The sequence below is a fragment of the Fukomys damarensis genome, unplaced genomic scaffold (assembly GCF_012274545.1).
Source record: "Fukomys damarensis isolate Sample0158 unplaced genomic scaffold, DMR_v1.0_HiC HiC_scaffold_5, whole genome shotgun sequence".
Classification (NCBI taxonomy): domain Eukaryota; kingdom Metazoa; phylum Chordata; class Mammalia; order Rodentia; family Bathyergidae; genus Fukomys; species Fukomys damarensis.
Window position 1 is genome coordinate 47542555 of NW_022900917.1, and position 18625 is coordinate 47561179.

The 18625-nt window shown below is 35.2% G+C and overlaps 1 protein-coding gene across 1 annotated transcript in view; it reads left to right on the forward strand.

Moving 5' to 3' along the window:
• The window catches only part of Ggh (gamma-glutamyl hydrolase), a 29573-nt gene extending 11805 nt beyond the window's left edge, over nt 1–17768 (forward strand). The window contains exons 3-9 of the mRNA XM_010641315.1: nt 1873–1923; nt 6591–6675; nt 8697–8835; nt 10996–11102; nt 11185–11275; nt 15508–15645; nt 17060–17768. Coding sequence (XP_010639617.1) covers nt 1873–1923; nt 6591–6675; nt 8697–8835; nt 10996–11102; nt 11185–11275; nt 15508–15645; nt 17060–17181 — 733 coding nt within the window. The 3' untranslated portion in view covers nt 17182–17768. The remainder of the gene's footprint in view (nt 1–1872; nt 1924–6590; nt 6676–8696; nt 8836–10995; nt 11103–11184; nt 11276–15507; nt 15646–17059) is intronic.
• Nucleotides 17769–18625: the final 857 nt, after the last annotated feature.

Consider the following 18625-nt stretch of genomic DNA (forward strand, 5'->3'; position numbering starts at 1 on the left):
TTTTTTTTTTTTTTTTTTTTGAGGCAGCGTTTCACCAAGTTGCCTAGACTGGGCTTGAACTTGTGATTTTGAACTTGGATCTTCCCACCTTGTCTTCCCAGAGTACTGCGATTACAGGCATGCACCACCAAATCCTACACATCATTATTCTTATTTTTATTTTTAAAAAGAAACTGTGTTAGAACTAATTGAGTTTGAGGATTTTGTTTTGTTTTGTTTTTTGATGTTTTTAGAACATCCTAACTCTTTTTGAAATCCTTAGCCAGTCCCTGGAGTATGTAGAGCCAGACCTGGCAAGGTTAGGTCCTGAGATTTACCTTGTAATTGACAATGTGGTATGAAGATAAGAGGTATGGTTGTCTGTCTTCCAGCTATGTATTGAAATCTTTCTGGATATAGCCAAGGCCTTGAGGGAATCTGGTAATCTGGGGTGAACCCTGGGTTTTTCTGCTACCTATATCATTTTTTCCAGAATGAAAAATAATTTATTTAAGTGCAAAAAAGGACTAAAATTATTAATCTCATATTTTCCTTTGGAAGAAGTGGAATATATCTCATTTTTATTTGAAAAGACCTAATAAAGTCTTATAAATATAGTGCATTATCAGATCAAATTAATGTATATTAGAATCTCCCAGAATCCTCATCTCATTATGAGTGGACTCATATTTTACATTCCTGTCCCTTCCTGAGGAAGTCTGCCTGCCAATTTACTCTGCATTTTAAGATAGTGATCACCACCATTCCACTGTCACCCATTGCTTTGTGGATGACTGTCCAGAGATTTACTATAAATTTCCTTAAAAGAGACCTGACTTTCAAGCTTATTTGGATTTAGAGATTTGCTGGCAGAGCGCAGCCAAATTATAGGCTTCGCAGGTGTCTGCTTGACACCTCCTTAGTCTTTTCCTTGGAGCATAAATGGGCTATAATTACATATGATTGTAAATCTATTTTTTAGAGCATTGAAAGGGATGTGCAGTGTTGCTCTCTAACAGACATGGAAGACTGCTGAATGTACGAGAATTCTTCCAAGGATTTTACAACCCTGATTTTTCTTCCTTTTTTGTTGATTTGAACGAAAGTTTTGGAAAAGCAGATATTTTACTGTGATTTAATTAAAAATCCCATCAGGTTTTCTATGGGAAAGTGGATAAAACCATCAATAACATGGTTATTGTTAGGAGTTTTCAAGGGTGTTTGACATAATTAGGCCAGTTTACAGTGATCTGTCCTTAGATCTAAGCTGTTTTGACTTTTGTTTTCTTTTTTTTTTTGGTACCGGGGATTGAACTGGGGTCCTTGTGCTTGCAAGGCAAGCCACCGAACCGCTGAGCTAAATCCCCGGCCCAACTGTTTTGACTTTTGAATGCACAGTAGTTGCTAGACCATTGCAGCTGGTGGTGGGGATGGGATGGAGTACAGAATCTGGTATTTATTTTGTATTGTTTTTATCTCTCAGAGCTGCCTGCAGTTAAGTGAGATGTGATAATAAAGCTCTTTTATAGTCTGTGCTATAAAATTACTGAATTCTTAGATTTTAAAAATAGTTCTTAGTTGACAAATTTACTGGTACGCAATTCTTTTGGCCCTTAGTGTTTTGCATATTAATATAAACATTATAATGTTAAATTTCATTAGAGTACAGAAGAACACATTTACCTGTCAGATTAGCACAACAAGTATATAATTATATGGCTTTCAAGTAGTTTGAAAAAAATGCCTCTAAGATGGTAGAGAGGTAATAGTCTCATATTTAAGAATTATTTTCGCATCTGCCTTAAAAAATTAATGTGGTTACTTTGTTTAGAGATTACTTTTTATCTTAGGTTTCAGAAATGATTGTTTATAAACTGTTTTTATTGTTTTCAGGCTTACTCTTACACATACACAGTATGAAGAACTTTTCAAATCCATCAATGGGTAGGTTGGCTTAATACAATATATATGTGAATTGGTTTGATAATATATGAGTGTCTACATTTTTATTTGCTTTTGTCAAAAAATATTATGTGTGTTTCTACATAACTCTATTGGTGTATGGCATTAGTTTTTCTGAGTTCTTTACAAGAAATATTTTGCTAAGAGATGCACTTGTAAAAACTAGGATACAATTTAGGAAATATATAATTGTTACATAGTAGATGCATATCATTTTTTAGTATGTATAACTTAATCTTTGTTTCTTTAATATGTGCTTTACATATTTTGAAACTGCTTTGGATGGCAGGTCATATTCCTTGCCTGGGGGGATATGGATATTGATTGTTTATCTTTCAGAAGTATTTGAATAGAACTCAGAAAAATACTGTTTATTTTTGTACCTTTACCACAAAAAATATGATCAGTTGGCTCACAGAAAAGAGCTTTCAAACATGTGAATAATATTGTACATTGCTCTTAATTTAAGGAAGAAAAGTTAATTACTGCAGTAAAAGGACTTTTTTTTTTTTTTCTTTTTGGTGCCAGGGATCGAACTCGGGTCCTTGCGCTTGCAAGGCAGGCCACCGAACCGCTGAGCTAAATCCCCAGCCCCTAAAAGGACATTTTTAACTATCACAGATTGGCAAAGATCAGAAAATTTGCAAATATTCTATAGTGAGGATATGGGGAAACAAATATACTTTATTAGTAAGAGTATAAACTATATAATCTTTTTAGGGGCAATTTTTCAGTATCTACTAAAACTAGAAACATTCATACTTTTGATCCAGGATTTTTTTGTTTGTTTTGGGTTTTTTTTTTTTTTCTGGTACTAGGGTTTGAACCCAGGACCTTGTGTTTGTAAGGCAGGTGCGGTGCCACTGAGCTAAATCCCCAACTTGATCCAGGATCTTTTTTTTTTTTTTAACCTCTTGATCCAGGATCTTAAAAAGAAATTTTATTTTATAAACATATTACTTTGTAAGCCAAGTGTATTAGTGTACACTTGTAATCTCAGCACTCTGGTGGCTATGGGAGGAGGATTATAGGTTTGAGCCAAGCCTGGGTAACTCAGTGAGACTCTGTGTCAAAATAAATAAAGAATGGCTGGAATGGACCTCAGTGTGAAGGCCCTGAGTTTTATCTCCAGTAGCACACACACACACACACACACACACACACACACACACCATCGTCATCATCATCCTGATCATCCTGGTATGTAAAGTCCAATTAAACACATTATAGTATTGTCTGAAAAGACATCCCAATTTAAAAAATGTTAGTGGTCTATCAGGTGGGAATGATTAAATGAAGCAGACTATATTTTGTGGCATATTGTGCAAGAATTAAAAATGAGGTTATCTATATATGCTGCTTTGTGTTATGATTGTCATGTGAATAATATTGAGAAGCAAGCCATGCTATGGTATGTAGAGTATACTTATGTTCTTTTTATTTTAAGATGAGATGAAGAGGTACACGTAACATATTTCTACCAAATCAACATGACCAATTTTATCAATAGTTGCTTCTCATTGGAAATTCAGTGACAAGTCATTTTTATTGTAAAGCTTTTTAAGAGTTTTGTTATTACTACTTGAAAAAATGTGTTCACATATGGCCTTTCTTCTTAAAGCATATTCGAAAATTATTTGCCTTCAGTTTAGTTTTTTTCAGTAAATATTTACTTCAAAGTCAAGTCATTTAGTAAAACATTTACAGTGCCTGTTATGTGCAAAGTACTTAACAAGGACAAAGGTAAATCCAGGTCAGGATATAATAGAAAAGTCTCCCAGATGTACTCTTGGAATAACTCATCTTTCCTTTCCCTTCCCCAGCTGCATTTCTGTTTGGAAAGGTACCTGCCGTGGTTGGTATTTTTAGAGACAGGAACAAATGTTTTTGGTAGCTAGCTTGTCCAGATGCACTTGAGTCTTTATGAAAAGTAACAGTGGGTCTTAACTGATGATGGATGCCCTTTTAGATCTTCCCCACCTATTTCCTTCATCCACCCTCATTCTTGCTCCCATAGGTGTACACTTTCTCCACAGCACAGGCATCAAAACCTGGGCTCTGAGATGGTGAAACCAGGAGCCATAATTTACAGTTTCGAATGCCACTAGAGAAAAGAGTAGTAGTCTAATGCAACCTCAGAAACGCCTTTGTTGAGCTCCTGTTACTATGCTATACTATACTATTTTGTGGGGGGATACACAAGTTAAAAGACAGAGCATTGGTTCAAAGGAATTTGTCATTTGGGAGAGACATTCAGGTTTCACTGTATGAAAGAACTTTAGGTTCTTTCTAATGAACCAAATTTGATCAGAGGCAACATTTCGCTGATTTTTTCAAACTTTTGTTTTTATTAGTACATGTTTGTGATACAGAATGATTACACTCCTCATGGGGAGTTGGCGCATGTACTTAACACATCTTAATTCTTTTTACATCCTCTTCCCCTTCCTCCACCCTCCGTCTCTTGGTCCCCTTCACATTTGCAAAGGATCTAATTCCGTTTCCTATTAGCTTTCTTTTTCTTTTTTATCTTACTGAGTTTATTGGTACTTTTTAAGCATACAGTACAGTTACAGTCTTCATTGGGATCTTGTATCTTTACAGATCTTGGTTCTCATTTTTTCCCCATACCCCTGCCCTCCCTTCAACTCCTCTATCCTCCCCTATTTACAAAGACTTTGTTTCCATTTTTTCCTTTTCTCATATTTTTTTCTTGTCCCTTATTTTCTCTCCCCTGCCCTTCCCACCCCATTACCTTTCTTTTACTTTGCTCTTTATTTATATTTTGGTCTCATAGAAGCAAAATCATGAGATTTTTGAACTTTGGGTCTGATTTACGTCACTTACCATTGTGGTCTCAGGGTGCATCCATTTTCCTACAAACAACTCAAGTTTATCCTTCTTCTTTTTTTTTTTTTTGGTTTTTTTTTGGGGGGGGGGGTTGGTTTTTTTTGAGACAGAGTCTCACTATGTAGTTGAGACTGACCTGGAACTCACTATGTAGCCCAGGTTGGTCTCGAACTCACAGCGATCCTCCTGTCTCAGCCTCCCAAGTGCTGGGATTATAGGTGTGCACCACCACACCTGGCAAGTTTATCCTTCTTTATGAGCGATCCTCCTCTCAGCCTCCCAAGTGCTGGGATTATAGGTGTGCACCACCACACCTGGCAAGTTTATCCTTCTTTATGGCAAAACAATACTTCACTGTGCACAGATACCCCATTTTCTTATCCATTCATTTGATGATGAACATACATACCACTTCCAATGTTTAGCTTTTATGAGTTGTACTGCTATAAACATGAGTATGTATGTTTCATGTAATATGTCTTTCACTCTTTTGTGACAGAAGGAACATTTTTAAATACTAATTTAATTTAAAGAGAGAACTGCTTATGAATCTTGATTAAGTCAGTTTTAAGTGTATCTTCATCAGTTTGTGGTAGATGCCTTACTCTTAGGTGTTAAATGTATTATACTAGACTGGTCCTAACAGCAAAAGCTGCTCATCGTTGTCAGGCTGGTATCAGACCTTAATTACAGAAACAGCAGAATGCATTTCTTGAATAAACAAAAATGTCAAAAGTTATTCCATATGTCACAAGTACATATTTAAATATTTTTTAAAACATAGTATGTTTAATCCAACTTTTGTTGGCCAAAGAGGCCAAACCTCTTTTAGATATCCTTAGTTATTTCATTTGCTATTATAAAAAAATTAAACTTAGTTTACAAAGCTGGTTCAAATCCATGGTAAATATTTTTCTGTATCCCATCTTTATGGGTAGAGGAAAATAAAATTAAATGTTTGTAACTCCCTTTTTTTATACTTTTTCTATACAAGTAAGTTTGTGCTTTTTCAGAATTTTTTCATAGTGTGCCTATTTCTGAGGAGCTCTCAAGATGATAATTAAAAAGTATATACTTGTAGATATTTAGGTCTAGTCTAAATACATTTTTAATATTTAGTTTATTCTTTACGGTTCAAAATTATTTCTGAGTTAACACAATTATGCACCTGCAGGTGATTTGATAACACTGATCATCTTAATTTAAATCTAGCTGCACACCTGTAATCTCAGCCACTTGGTAGCCCAAGGCAAAATGATTACTCGTCCAAGGCCAGTCTAGACTCTATCTCAAAATAATGTGACTGTATCTCAAAATAAGATAAATTGTAAAATAGGACTAGGGATATAGTTTAGTGGTCCAGCACTTACCTAGCATATGCAAGGCCTTGGGTTCAATCCTTAGTATTACAAAAACAATAAAGCACAATAAAAATAAAATTAACTACACCTGAAATTTTGTTACCATTTGATTTCTAGCTTTGGACACTTTCCTGCCCCTTTATCATTTAATTACTCACACAGTTTTTCATAAATAAACTTGTTATCAAAGAAGTTTTAAAAGAATATACACAAAATAAGAATATACTCTTTGTCTTAAAAGAGTTTTGATGAGTCAGTATGTAAAGTGCTGTTAACTACAGTAATTTCTGAATGGCTAAGGTTCTAATTTTGTTATTATTTTATTTAGTTTTCTAATTTTCTTTAACAATCCTTAATGTATTAAGGAAAAATTCTTTAAAATGAAAATGTTGTTTTTAAGTGTATCCAAGGTAAAATTCATCTTAATTAATATTTCAGAATCCTTTTACCTGGAGGAGGCTCTAATCTCCAGAAGTCAGGCTATGCCAATGTCTCCAAAATATTTTACAACTTGGCCATACAGGTATATATATATATATATATCAGTAATTGCTCATCATTTTAGGTGTGTTTTGTTAGTTTCTGTGAGAATAATTCTTTTTGTAAGCATTTGGTGATGTTTCCTTTATAATTACTTTCACTTCATTCCCTTAACCTTTAAAGCATCTGTTCTCCAGCAGTGGCTGGTCTGCCCAATTTTCACGTGTTTCATTAATTCTAGGCTTCTTGGTGTGAAGATATGAATATGTAGTTTAAGCACTTGCTGTCCAATTATTTAAATACAGGATGACCAGAAATTATATATTTTTGTTAATTTTTCTAAGAAATTATAAGAACTATTAAAATGATAATTTTATCAAATTTATTCAAGAGTTTTTCTGTGTATGGTATATCTTAAAACATTCATTGCACAATGCAAACATTACAATCTAGACAGTAGTATCTAGTCTCTTTCCAAATTCTTTTTTGCATTATTGTCTGTCTTTACACAGTACTCTTTACACTGTCTTATTGACTTTTTATTTTTTTCTGTGGTTGATATTATTTCAACAACAGGTCTACCCACTAATCACAGTGGTGGACATCAATGATTGACATACTGGTTGGTAACTTTGCTATTCCGTATTTTTAAATTATTTGATCTGTTAGACCTAATCTAAGTTGTAACTGACTTTTTGAACCCCCTTATTTTGAATAAATAACAAGTGAGTTTCATATTGTTTGGTCCAGAAGGTTTATAAAATGTTATAATAATTTTTCCACACTTTCTGATTACAAGAAGGCTTGTTAGATGTTGGTCAACTCTTTAAACACTGCTCATATAGAATTATTATAATCACAGACCGCTATTAGAGTTTTTTAAATTTCATTTCTTCTTTCAAGTTTTATCATTTCTATATTATGAATAGTTGACAATAAAGAAATACTGTCTTTGTCTTTGCGTTTTATAACACAGACTTTTCCTCTCTGATATGCTAACATTTCTCCCTTTTTAAATTTTTTCTTTTGTAGACCTTTTGACACTTCTTTCCTCTTCAGTCTCAGTGTCCCAAATGTGTCCATTTTGTATTTTAAAAGAACATCACTGAGTTCTGGAGAAGTATAAAATTTTATCTAATGTGCTTACGATAAGAGTTTTTATAGATTGTAGCACAAAATTATAGGTTATTTTTCACAAATAAATTAAACATAAATTAGTAAAAAAATAACTAGAACTTATTAGATTTTACTAGAAATAAACATCAAACTCAAATACAGTGTTCTAAATAAAAAAGTATACCAAAATGGTCAACATCAAACAAACAGATATACAAGTGCATCTAGTGCAACCAAGAAAGAGCTGGTTAAAATGGCATCTGCCCAAGAGAAGCTTGGGAGAGTCGGTATGTAAGCAAACTTTCTGCCCTGGTGATACCAGGGGAAGCGGTTCAGTGCTTAATAATCCCAGGATCTCCCCTTGGCCTCATATCTTCTTTTTATGTATTCATTATTTTTCTGTGTTACTGACTTTTATCTTCTGTTGAAATCTCCTCTTCCCAATTTATTCAATTCCATTTGGTCTTTCTTCACAGTTACCTTAGAACACTTTTATTTAGTAACACCTCTGATTTTTTCCTTTGCAGTATTTCACATTAGGCTTACCTGTGTACCATAGTTTACACCATTATGTTTCTCTCCTTAACTATCAACAGCCATTTTCTAGTTAATCTTTCCGATTTTAGTATCTTGCCAACCTTCCCTTTAGTATCTCCCTAAATAACTGCTTTTAGCATTTGAAGTACTTGCTTAAAAACTTTTAATAGCTATGCCAAGCAACCCATGGCCTTTTATAGTCTTTGGGTCAAGATATATAGTTTTGCCACAGTTCACTTTTTATAGGCTGTGTGGAAGCTTGGTCTGAAGACAGATGAATTAATTGAAAGTCTATCTACTTACACATCTTTGAAAATTCTGAATAACTAGAGCGCTAACTGGTAAAAGCTAACCGTGTGTATAATTTTTGTGAAAAATTTGAATCAACATAGTTTTCCTTTCTCTTAAAAGAGTTTTGATGATGGAGATTATTTTCCTGTGTGGGGCACATGCCTTGGATTTGAAGAGCTTGCCTATCTGATCAGTGAGAAAAGCTTATTAACTGTGACAAATACTGAGAATGAAGTATTACCATTGAACTTCACTAAAGGTGAGAATATGCCTCTCAGACATTTTAAGTATGCTTAATGAACAGGATCAGTAAGCAGCAAGTGTGAAGAAAAATGCTTGTAACATTAAAAAAATTTTTTTTCATTTTTTTTTCCTCTTTATTTTATTGTTTTTGGTACCAGGGATCGAACTCTGCTCCTCACGCTTGCAAAGCAGGTGGCAGAACTACTGAGCTAAATCCCCAGCCCTGCTCATAACATTTTAAATTTATTTATGCAGGCAGAAGATACACATGATCACCCCTTGTATTCATTTGTGAGAATGACCTCCAGGAATTTTGAATTTTTTCTTTTCGAGAAAATTTCTGTTTGTGGCACAGGTTTGCCTCAAATTCATGACCCTCTCTTCTCAGTCTCCTGAGTGCTGGGATTACAGTTGTGCATCACCTTGCTTGGTAGGAATTAGGAATTTTGTTAACTCGTTGCTTCTAGTGATATCAGGACCATGTGTGATTAAGAACTTTGAAATTGGTCCTGGTTTAGAGTTCTAGTTTTCTCACTTTGTCTTTGAGGAATTTTCTCATACAAAAGGGTCTACCTGTCTTAAAATTTTTGTGAGTGTCAAATATAATAATATTTTCTAACAAGTAGGCTAAGTACTTTAAATCTAGCTCTTATAATTGGTAGTGTTTATTATTGTAGTTTTAACCTTTTCCCCTTGACTGTGTACTTTGTTTCATTCACAGCAGGGTGTACCATGGGCACGTAACACTTAGAGTTAGCATAGATCCCACAAGTTCAAGAATGGTCCCTGATAAGACTATCTTATTTCAGATGCTAGTCGGAAGTCACATCCTTAGGTCACCCGCTATTTGTACCACCTATTACAAATTTGGAATTCCAAGGATCCATCATGTTTCATGATTCACTAGATTGACACACAGCTCAAGAAAGTGCTACCTTTACTTGCTAACCGGGAATGCCAGTGAACTTCAGCATCCAGAGTTTTTATTGGAGCATCATTGCAAGATCATGATTGATTGAATAGTTGACCACATGACTGAACTCAGTCCTTGGCATTTCTTCCCATCCCTGGAAGCAAAGCTGGCTCAATGTCTCAATACTCTAATCATGTGGTCCGTCTTTTTGATTGATCATCAACACCATCCTGAAATAATCTAGAGCACACTTCTGTTACCCTATCTGTATAACAAAGACACTCTTATCACTCAGAAAATTTGAAGAACAAAGATCAAACCTGTTCTTTTTTATATCGCGTAATGTAGTAGTGTAAGTAATATGATTCTTAAGGGTACTTATCTCTGGATCCTTACAATTGCATGCTAACAACTCCTCCTGTTCTGATAAGGATTTTGGAAGGAGAGTCATAGTAGTCATATATAGAACCTATATAATACTTTATTCTTCTGAAAGTAGTATCTTCCATTATCTCACTTAATCATTACAACAACCTTGTGAGAAATATTTTAGATCAGACTAGCTTGGTGCCCTTTGGAAAAACCCAGTTTATACCATAAAAAGTAGAATTTCAAGGTACTGGAGTTCTTATGGAAACCATTAGCAAGAATGAGGGGCCTGATTTGAAACATCTGGTGTCAGAGCCTTGACACATCAGAGTTTTTTTTTTATAATCCTCTATTGGTATTTGTGTCTGTGTGTCTGAATACAGAGTCTTAAGTGTTGACTACTAAGCTTATATTGCTTCTTTGATCTAATTACTGCCTAAAAATCCTTTGGCTTGTTTAATGTTTTTTTATAGTGTTGGTGTTTTTTAAACTTTTAAAATCTGAGATACCTTTGACAAGATGTTAGAAATTTTGGGTCCTTTCTTGGGAAAACAAGTATGTGCACATTTGGAAAATTTTATCTATTTTTCAGAGACGTCTGGGAATCTAGATTTAAGCCTTTCTGCGTATTTAATTGCTAACCTACAAATTCTCATATGAGAACAATTTGTTTATTCATATTATAATTCTAGGAGAAAAAGTTCTTAGGTCCGGAGGATATTTGGATTTATATTAAACACATTTCATACTCCATTGGAATCCTTCCTCATAAATGATGGTTTTGCTTATTATTTAGTCATCCTCATTATGTCTTAATCACATGTTTTTGGCTGTAAATATGGTGATGAGATTTTTCTTGCACATAAATTATTTCTCTGTGCATAATTATTTCAGGTCCATCAAAGAGCAGAATGTTCAAAAATTTTCCTCCTGACTTGTTGCGGTCATTAGCAGAAGAACCTCTGACTGCAAATTTCCACAAGTGGAGCCTTTCCATGAAGGTATCACATTAATTCAACAGTTAAATTAATATATTCAGAATAACTGCAGAATTAATCATTTTGCTTTATTTTTATACTCTAGAATTTTACAATGAATAAAAAATTAAGGAAGTTTTTCAACATATTAACTACAAATACAGATGGCAAGATTGAGTTCATTTCATCAATGGAAGGTATGAATTCTGCAGCATGTATACTTTATTAATTTGGACTTTATGAATGGAATCATTACTTTGGGGCCTGCAGATGGAAGTGAGGGCATTTTTGGAGACAGGAGACATGCTTACCCATGTTCCAAGTCAGTTTACCTGGTATTTTCTAGAATAAGGTGATGAAGGAGAAAAGAAAAGAATAGCAGGTTGGGAGGAGGAGGAGGAAATGAATAACTTCTGTATGTACATAGTGGCAGATTAAGGACCTTGACAGGTTCTGCTCCGGACAGCAAAATTATGACTGAGGTAGAAAAAATATCTTTTAAAATTCATTAATGAAGTGTCAACAAATAGGAGTATTCAAACCCCAAACTCTTGAGCTGACTGGGGTGTAAAAACCGGCATTATTGTGGTAATCCATTATGGTAACTTACAAAGTGCTGTGGTAGCTGTTTTGTTTTATCTTTCAATAAAAATAATGAAGTTTAACATACTAATATTTTTCAGGGCTTGAATATTAGCTGTACACAGGGACACATGTTAGGAAATCTTAGTAAAGTGAAGCATACTATACCCTGATAGTTTCTGGTGAGGTAGAATAATCTGTGTTAAAGGTTGATTTAGGATATGGTGTGAGTCAAATGTTTTGATATATACAGGTATTTTTTTTTCTGTTAAGTAATACCTATCTATAATGTATATATCTCAGTAGATATATACCAGTATTTAGATATCAGCTTGAGTATATTTGTTCAAGTATATATGTCATAGAGTATTTCTTACCTATATGTATAAGCAACAAACTCCTGGAAAAGTGGGAAGTTTCCCAGTCCTGGGCAGCATAGTTGGTCACACAGAGTTAACAAAGTAGTAATAAAAATCTTGAAATATAATGAAAGGGCTGGTTTAGCCAGAAGCTCTAACGATGTCATTTTATGAAATTTGTCTTCTGTATCTCCAGAAGATTAAAAAAAGTACAACTATAAATTTAAGAGCAGCTTCCTGGGCACATAGTTTGATGGAGAAGACATACAAGGAGGTACTGGGAGAAGTTGGAAGAAAGGAGTCCAGAGAGCATTCCATCTGTTTTAAGTCAGGGAGACTCTTCGTGTTTTTGAGTTGGTAAAGCTGATTAGAACTATCTAAGAGGAAAAGGTACTGGAGTAACATAAACTACAGTAAAGTGGAAACAGTTCATGTTATTTAAAAATTGGCCATAATCCTGTGTTTAATCTATTCTCTATAAGTAAAAACTAACATAAAGTATAGGGGTTTGTTTACATCACAGTTCTAGTGTCTGGAAGTTCAAGAGTATGGCACTGTCATCCACATCAGCATCTGATGAGGGCCTTCTTGTTGCATCTTAACATTGCTGAGTGCATCATGGTGGGACAGAGTGAGCATGCTAGGTCATGTTGCTCTTCTTATAAATCTGCTAATGCTATCATATAGCCCCACCTTCATACTCATCTAATCCTAATTACTCCTTGAAGTCTCCACCTTCACATCCCATTAACATATGACTTTGGGGTTCTGTTTCCAGTACGTGAATTCTGATGCACACATCCAAACCATAGCACACTGGTCAATCTAGTTGGTGGACATCAATGTTTAGAAATAATTCCCATCCAGGGATATTCTAAGAAGCATTGATCAACTTAACATGAAGTGAGTTTATCATTTCTCTGTTTTCCCTGCAGTGTTTTTTTTTCTATCAGTCAGTGGCATCACAATTCACCAAATCATCTAGATTTAGAAACCTAGAACCATCCTTGACTTCCTGCCCTCATTTCAAGGTCTAAAAGATTCACACCACTGTCTACTTCCCAAATTTTTCTTGAGTATGTCTCCTCCTGCCTATCCAGTTTCTCTCACCCTACTTCAGAATTAACTGTGTGGATTACTTCCTAACCATTCCACATATCCATCTTCCCGGCAGTCACAGGTGATCCCTCTGAGGTGCCAGTGTGATCATGCTGCTGGACTAAAGCTCCTCGGTGGCTCTTGGAGAATCAAGTCTAGACCATTTATACCTGCTTTCCCCGCTAGCCTGCATTCCTGTGAGAATGGTTCGATGCATGGTGCTCCCCACATAGCAATGTTCTCACGTCTGTACTGCTTCTCAAGTTTTTTTTTCTCTTCTCTGAAAAGCTTCCGTCCCCCACTACTCCCTTCTTCTGATGAACTCTCAGCTATCTTGACAGACTCCGGTCAGCTGTCTTCTTTGAGCAGCCTTCTCTTCCGTTATTCCTTCTCTCCACATCTCCACGTCTTCAGTCTCTTCATACCTGCTTTGTGCTTCTGAGGAATGTTTCTAATGTACCTACTTGTTAAAGTTCTTTCTTTCCCCTAGCCTAAGAGTTCACTGAGAGCTGGAACTGTGCCACTCACCTGTATGTTTCCAGGGCTTGGGTAAACCTCAAGAGAAGTTGAATGAATGACTAATTATTTAAATAAAAATAGGGTTCAGTTGGAAGTTAGGGATTCAAATTCTTGTTGGTTCTTGTGGCTGTTGTCATTGTTCTTGGATCATTTTAAAATTTTATCACCAGAAACTTTTTTGACACCTCTAGTATAGGAATGCTTGAGATGCTCTGCTGTTCGTACATTTTCTTTCGATTCTTGATGTTATTTTTATTTCTTTTTTTATTTACCAAATTTACTTTTTCTCATTGAGTTTATTGGTACATTGTAGATATACAGTAATCATCACATTCATCTCTGGGAATTTGTACCTATACGTGCTATATCTTGGTTCTTGTTTTTTTCCCCTTTCCCCATCCTTCCATTCCATGTTTTTATTCCAAGTTAGTGTGTCAGCACATGACTCTTACGGTGGTCTTTTAGTCATGTGATTATCAGTTAAGGCATTCCTAATCCTCAGTAAGACTTTCACGTATTAGAAACCTGTACCAGAAGGTCCATCTTTCAGTTAGCTGTGGGTTACAGTTGCTTCTCTACCAACCCAGCCTGAAAATCTCATGCCAGTACCTTCATGTGTAGTTCAGGCCAGCAAGAAAGCACATGCATAGTGAAAGGAGGTAAAGGGGAAAGGCAGTAGAGAAAGATGAGGCAGAGTTGCGCAGAGCCTCTTCTGAACCCCAACCAGACTAGGATAAAATGTCTCCCTTCTTGCGACATGCGCTCCGGTGGAAGGGACGAGGGGGATGTGTGAGTGTGATAGTCTTTCCTTCAGCTTGCTCTCCTTCCAGCTGATGCTTTTCATTTCTACAGGTATTTCCTCATGGCTATCATAATTATAATTCCAAAGCCCCCAGGAAGATAGAGGGTTTTTTCCTATTTAAGTGAGGAAATGCACATGTAAAGAAAAGAGATGAGTGTAAATTTTCAGAAACTGGCTGTTACACCTATTCATTCTCCTTTTTAAAAAATTATGGAATTTTTAATTATGGTAAAATTGAGAGAGTAATATTTGGGCCCATGTATCAACCTGTTAGCTTCAGCAACTAGCAGCACGTATGTGGCCATTCTTGTTTTGTTTCTGCTTTATCCCCATGTTGAGTTATTTTTTGAAGCAAATTCCAGTGATCATTATATGTTTATCTATAGAGATAGCCAAGATCTCTGAAAATAATTGTTTTACCAATAGTAACAGAAATTTATAAACTTTTAGGAACTGCTTTAAGAATTAATTCTGTAGTGATGAGTCATTTCATAGGTTGAGAAAAATACACATTTAGGCTGATACAATTTAGCTAATTTGAAAGGACACCAGAAGTGCTGGCATGGTTTATTATCTTATGAATGAGTGATTTTGGGATAAAAATATGGTATGAGGGAAATACTCTGAGAAAGTCCCATCATAAAGGAAAATCGTGTCGCTAAGTAAAAGTGCATTTGAGGCTAGGGATGTAGTTCAGTTTTAGGGCATGTTCTTGGCATGTGTGAACCCTGCGATCAGTCCACAAAAAACAGCACAAAAAACAAGACAAAAATATGTACTTAACTGTTGAACTTGGATATGTTCCAAAGCTGAACTGTTTTACTTTACTGTGATTACTTGGAAAAGTGAATTATATCACAAATTGTAAAAGGTTACAAATTAGTGAAATATATTATTGGGATTTTCACTGACTATGAACATAAGTTCTTTGTATCTTAGAGAATGTATACAATATTTTTTGTCTAATATAGTGAGTTATAAAATAATGTACATAGGACACAAAACAATTTAATTATAAGTAACATCTTAAACCATTCTTAATATTTTCTGATTTGTGTTCTTCATACAGGGTATAAGTATCCAGTATATGCTGTCCAGTGGCATCCAGAGAAAGCACCGTATGAATGGCCAAATTTAAAAGGCGTTTCCCATGCACCTAATGCTGTGAGGACTGCATTTTATTTAGCAGAATTTTTTGTTTCTGAAGGTAATGTGTGGCTACATGATTTTATCACTGTAGTGTACTTTTGAAGGAAAGTACTATTGTTTGGGTTTTTATGTATTCTCTTGCTCTATAACTGTTCCATAGGGTCTATAGGTTTATTTTTTAAAATAACAAATATTAAATAATATGAAAGCTCTGAAATTGAGGGACTAGTATTCCAGTAAATCCAGAAGAATTTTTTCAACAGTATCAACAGTTTTAAAAAAGTTGAGTTCTTTTTTTGTTAACATTTTTCATTTAGATTCTACTCAGTTGCCTTTCATTTTAGAAATAATGCTGGAGTTATAACAACCTCGGAAAATTGGATGTTATTTTTTCAAGGCAACACTATAGAATCAGTGTATACCTACCATTTAAGACTGCTTGTCTGCAGCCATTGCCACACTGGCAAAAGTTAAGAAGCTTTGCCTGATTTGTGATGAGAATACAGATTTTCATGCTATTTTATGTTTATGAGTTAAATGTGGAGTTTGACTGTAGATCCTTATTTTTAGAAGAGTGGTATGGGTATAATAAGACACATGTGGAGACACAGCTTGCTGGGGATAGAGCATCACTTGGGGGAGTCCCGCCAATTGAAGATATCCGTGAACCTTGTATTCTTCTTATCTCTATTTTGCCCCCAACTTTTATTTATCGTGCTACCCTTACTCAGAAGACAAGTATTTCCTTAATGAATTCATTCTGCTGTAGAATTATGCCCCCTTGTACGGATGATTTCATAACAAAACTCCATTTTAATAAAACCCCTAAAGTCCCTATGCAGTTTCAGTCCAAAAGAACATTTTCCCGTTGTGTGAATCATTGAGAACAGTAGTGGGAAGAACAGCCTTCATGGCAGTTTTGGGTGCCTGTATTTTCTTGACTTTGATTTTAGGTTGAAACCCTAGTTCTCATCCTCAGCTCCAAAAGTGGACATCATTGTATCTGCAATTGTCTTGTCTGAAGTGCCTCACTTCTCCAGTGGTCTTGCCTTCACCAGTTTCTCCATCCCTTTTTCTCTTGAAGCATCTTGGTGAAGGTCTACCAAAAGCACAGCACCATTTGATTCTGTGTGGATAACGGTGTAGACCTCTTGAATGTTGGGCTCTTGTCTTACCCATTTTTCTACCTTTGGGCCCTTTATCCATCTTTTACAAATGTAGCCATTTAGTAAGTGGGTGAATCAAGGAGTGAGGACAACACAGGTTCTGGTGTGGGTCAAGTACACGTGCTCTATCAGAAGATAACTGTGTCTAAATCAGGCACGGTATTTTGGGGGACTTTCTGTAAAATGTTTCATCTCTTGTCAGTATTCTTTCCTTAATAGTGCTAATTGTCGGGAGAAATATTGCAAAGTATTATCTTGAAAACTTTGTCATCCAATCTTTTTACAAATACTTTTTTTTTCTTTCAGCGCGGAAAAACAATCATCACTTCGAATCTCAGTCTAAAGAGGAGATGTCCTTGATTTATCAACACTCTCCAATTTATACTGGAAATGTTTCTTTATTTCAGCAATGCTATATGTTTAATTGAAAATTTTCAGTGTATTACTGACCAGTTGTGGATGATTCCTTGATTAAATTATTGAAATTACTTGCTATTTACAGTACTAATCGAAAATGACAGAGATTTCCTTTCTATGCAGATGACTGATTGTTCAGTATGTGATTATTTATATTGCATTTGATAATTTAACAATGAAACAAAGTCACAAAGTTTTTCATGGAAAATTCGTCCTAGATCTGAAGATTAGACAAAAACGATTGAAAATGGAATTTTTTTCTGTTTTATTGATTCTAGAAATGAATATCACCTCCTTTCCACTCATTCCTTTTTGCTGAAGACTTCTAAAATTCTACCTTTTGTTCTCTTTGCTGCCTTCCTCCATTGGGTGCATATGTGTGTATGTGTGTTATGTGTGTAGAGATACACAAAAATATCTCCTCTGCTGTATTTCATTTCCACAGTTAATGAGCACAATCCTGAAAGTGGAGTCTGTGTCTTGAAGATTTTGTCTTCTACAATGCCTGGTGCAGTAGGCCTTTCATAAATACTTGGGACTACTTGTAAATGAACCTTTCCCCCAATAGAAAGTAATTAAAAAGCAGCCTGACATTAAATATTATGGTAAATTTAATATATTTCTCAATCTGTTCTACCTTCACCCTTCACCATCCTATATAAACCCTCAACAAAAGTCTGAAACTTAGGAATTCCTTGAGGATAATGAGCTTCTGGAAAAGAAAAAAAATTTAGCTCTTTATAATAAATAAATTTATGTTTCTGTTCGTGTGTGTGTGTGTGTGTGTGTGTGTGTGTGTGGTACTGAGATTGAACTCAGGCCCTTTGTGCCTTCAAGGAAGGTGGCAGAACCACTGAGCCAAATCCCCGGCCCTTATGTTTCTGTTCTTTGTGGTCTTCAGAGCTGTGGCAAGAGAAGATAAAACATGGGAAATGAAAAAGTTGAAGGATATTATGGGTGACTATGTGCAGAAAAGCAGAAACAATAATCTGAGGATAAATCATAATCTTTGGACAGTAGGAACAAACAGAACAGAAATTTGAAAGATTGCCAGATCTGGTTAGCTAGCAAAGAACTTTAATAGAAACCTGGGAGATTTAGATTCATTGTTGAATCCTTTATTGCCAAAGTACCATTCCTGGACAAGATCTTGTCTCCCATCACAAGTAAAAGAACACTTAACTTCTTACCATACCAAGCCTTTTCCCAGCCCATTTGTACTGGAACCATATAGATCTGTTTGTCTCAGCAGAGTGCGAATAACTGTCATTACTGCATCAATCTTTCTGCCCATGATACTGGCTTCCAATTGCTCCCACAGGTTCTTACTGTGCTTTATTGATGATGACTACAAATGTAAGAACATATGAATGGTCAATTATTTTCTGCTTCTGTTAAATTTACCATTTTCTCATCCATGTGTTTTTTTGAAGTCTTCATGCTGAATATTCCTTA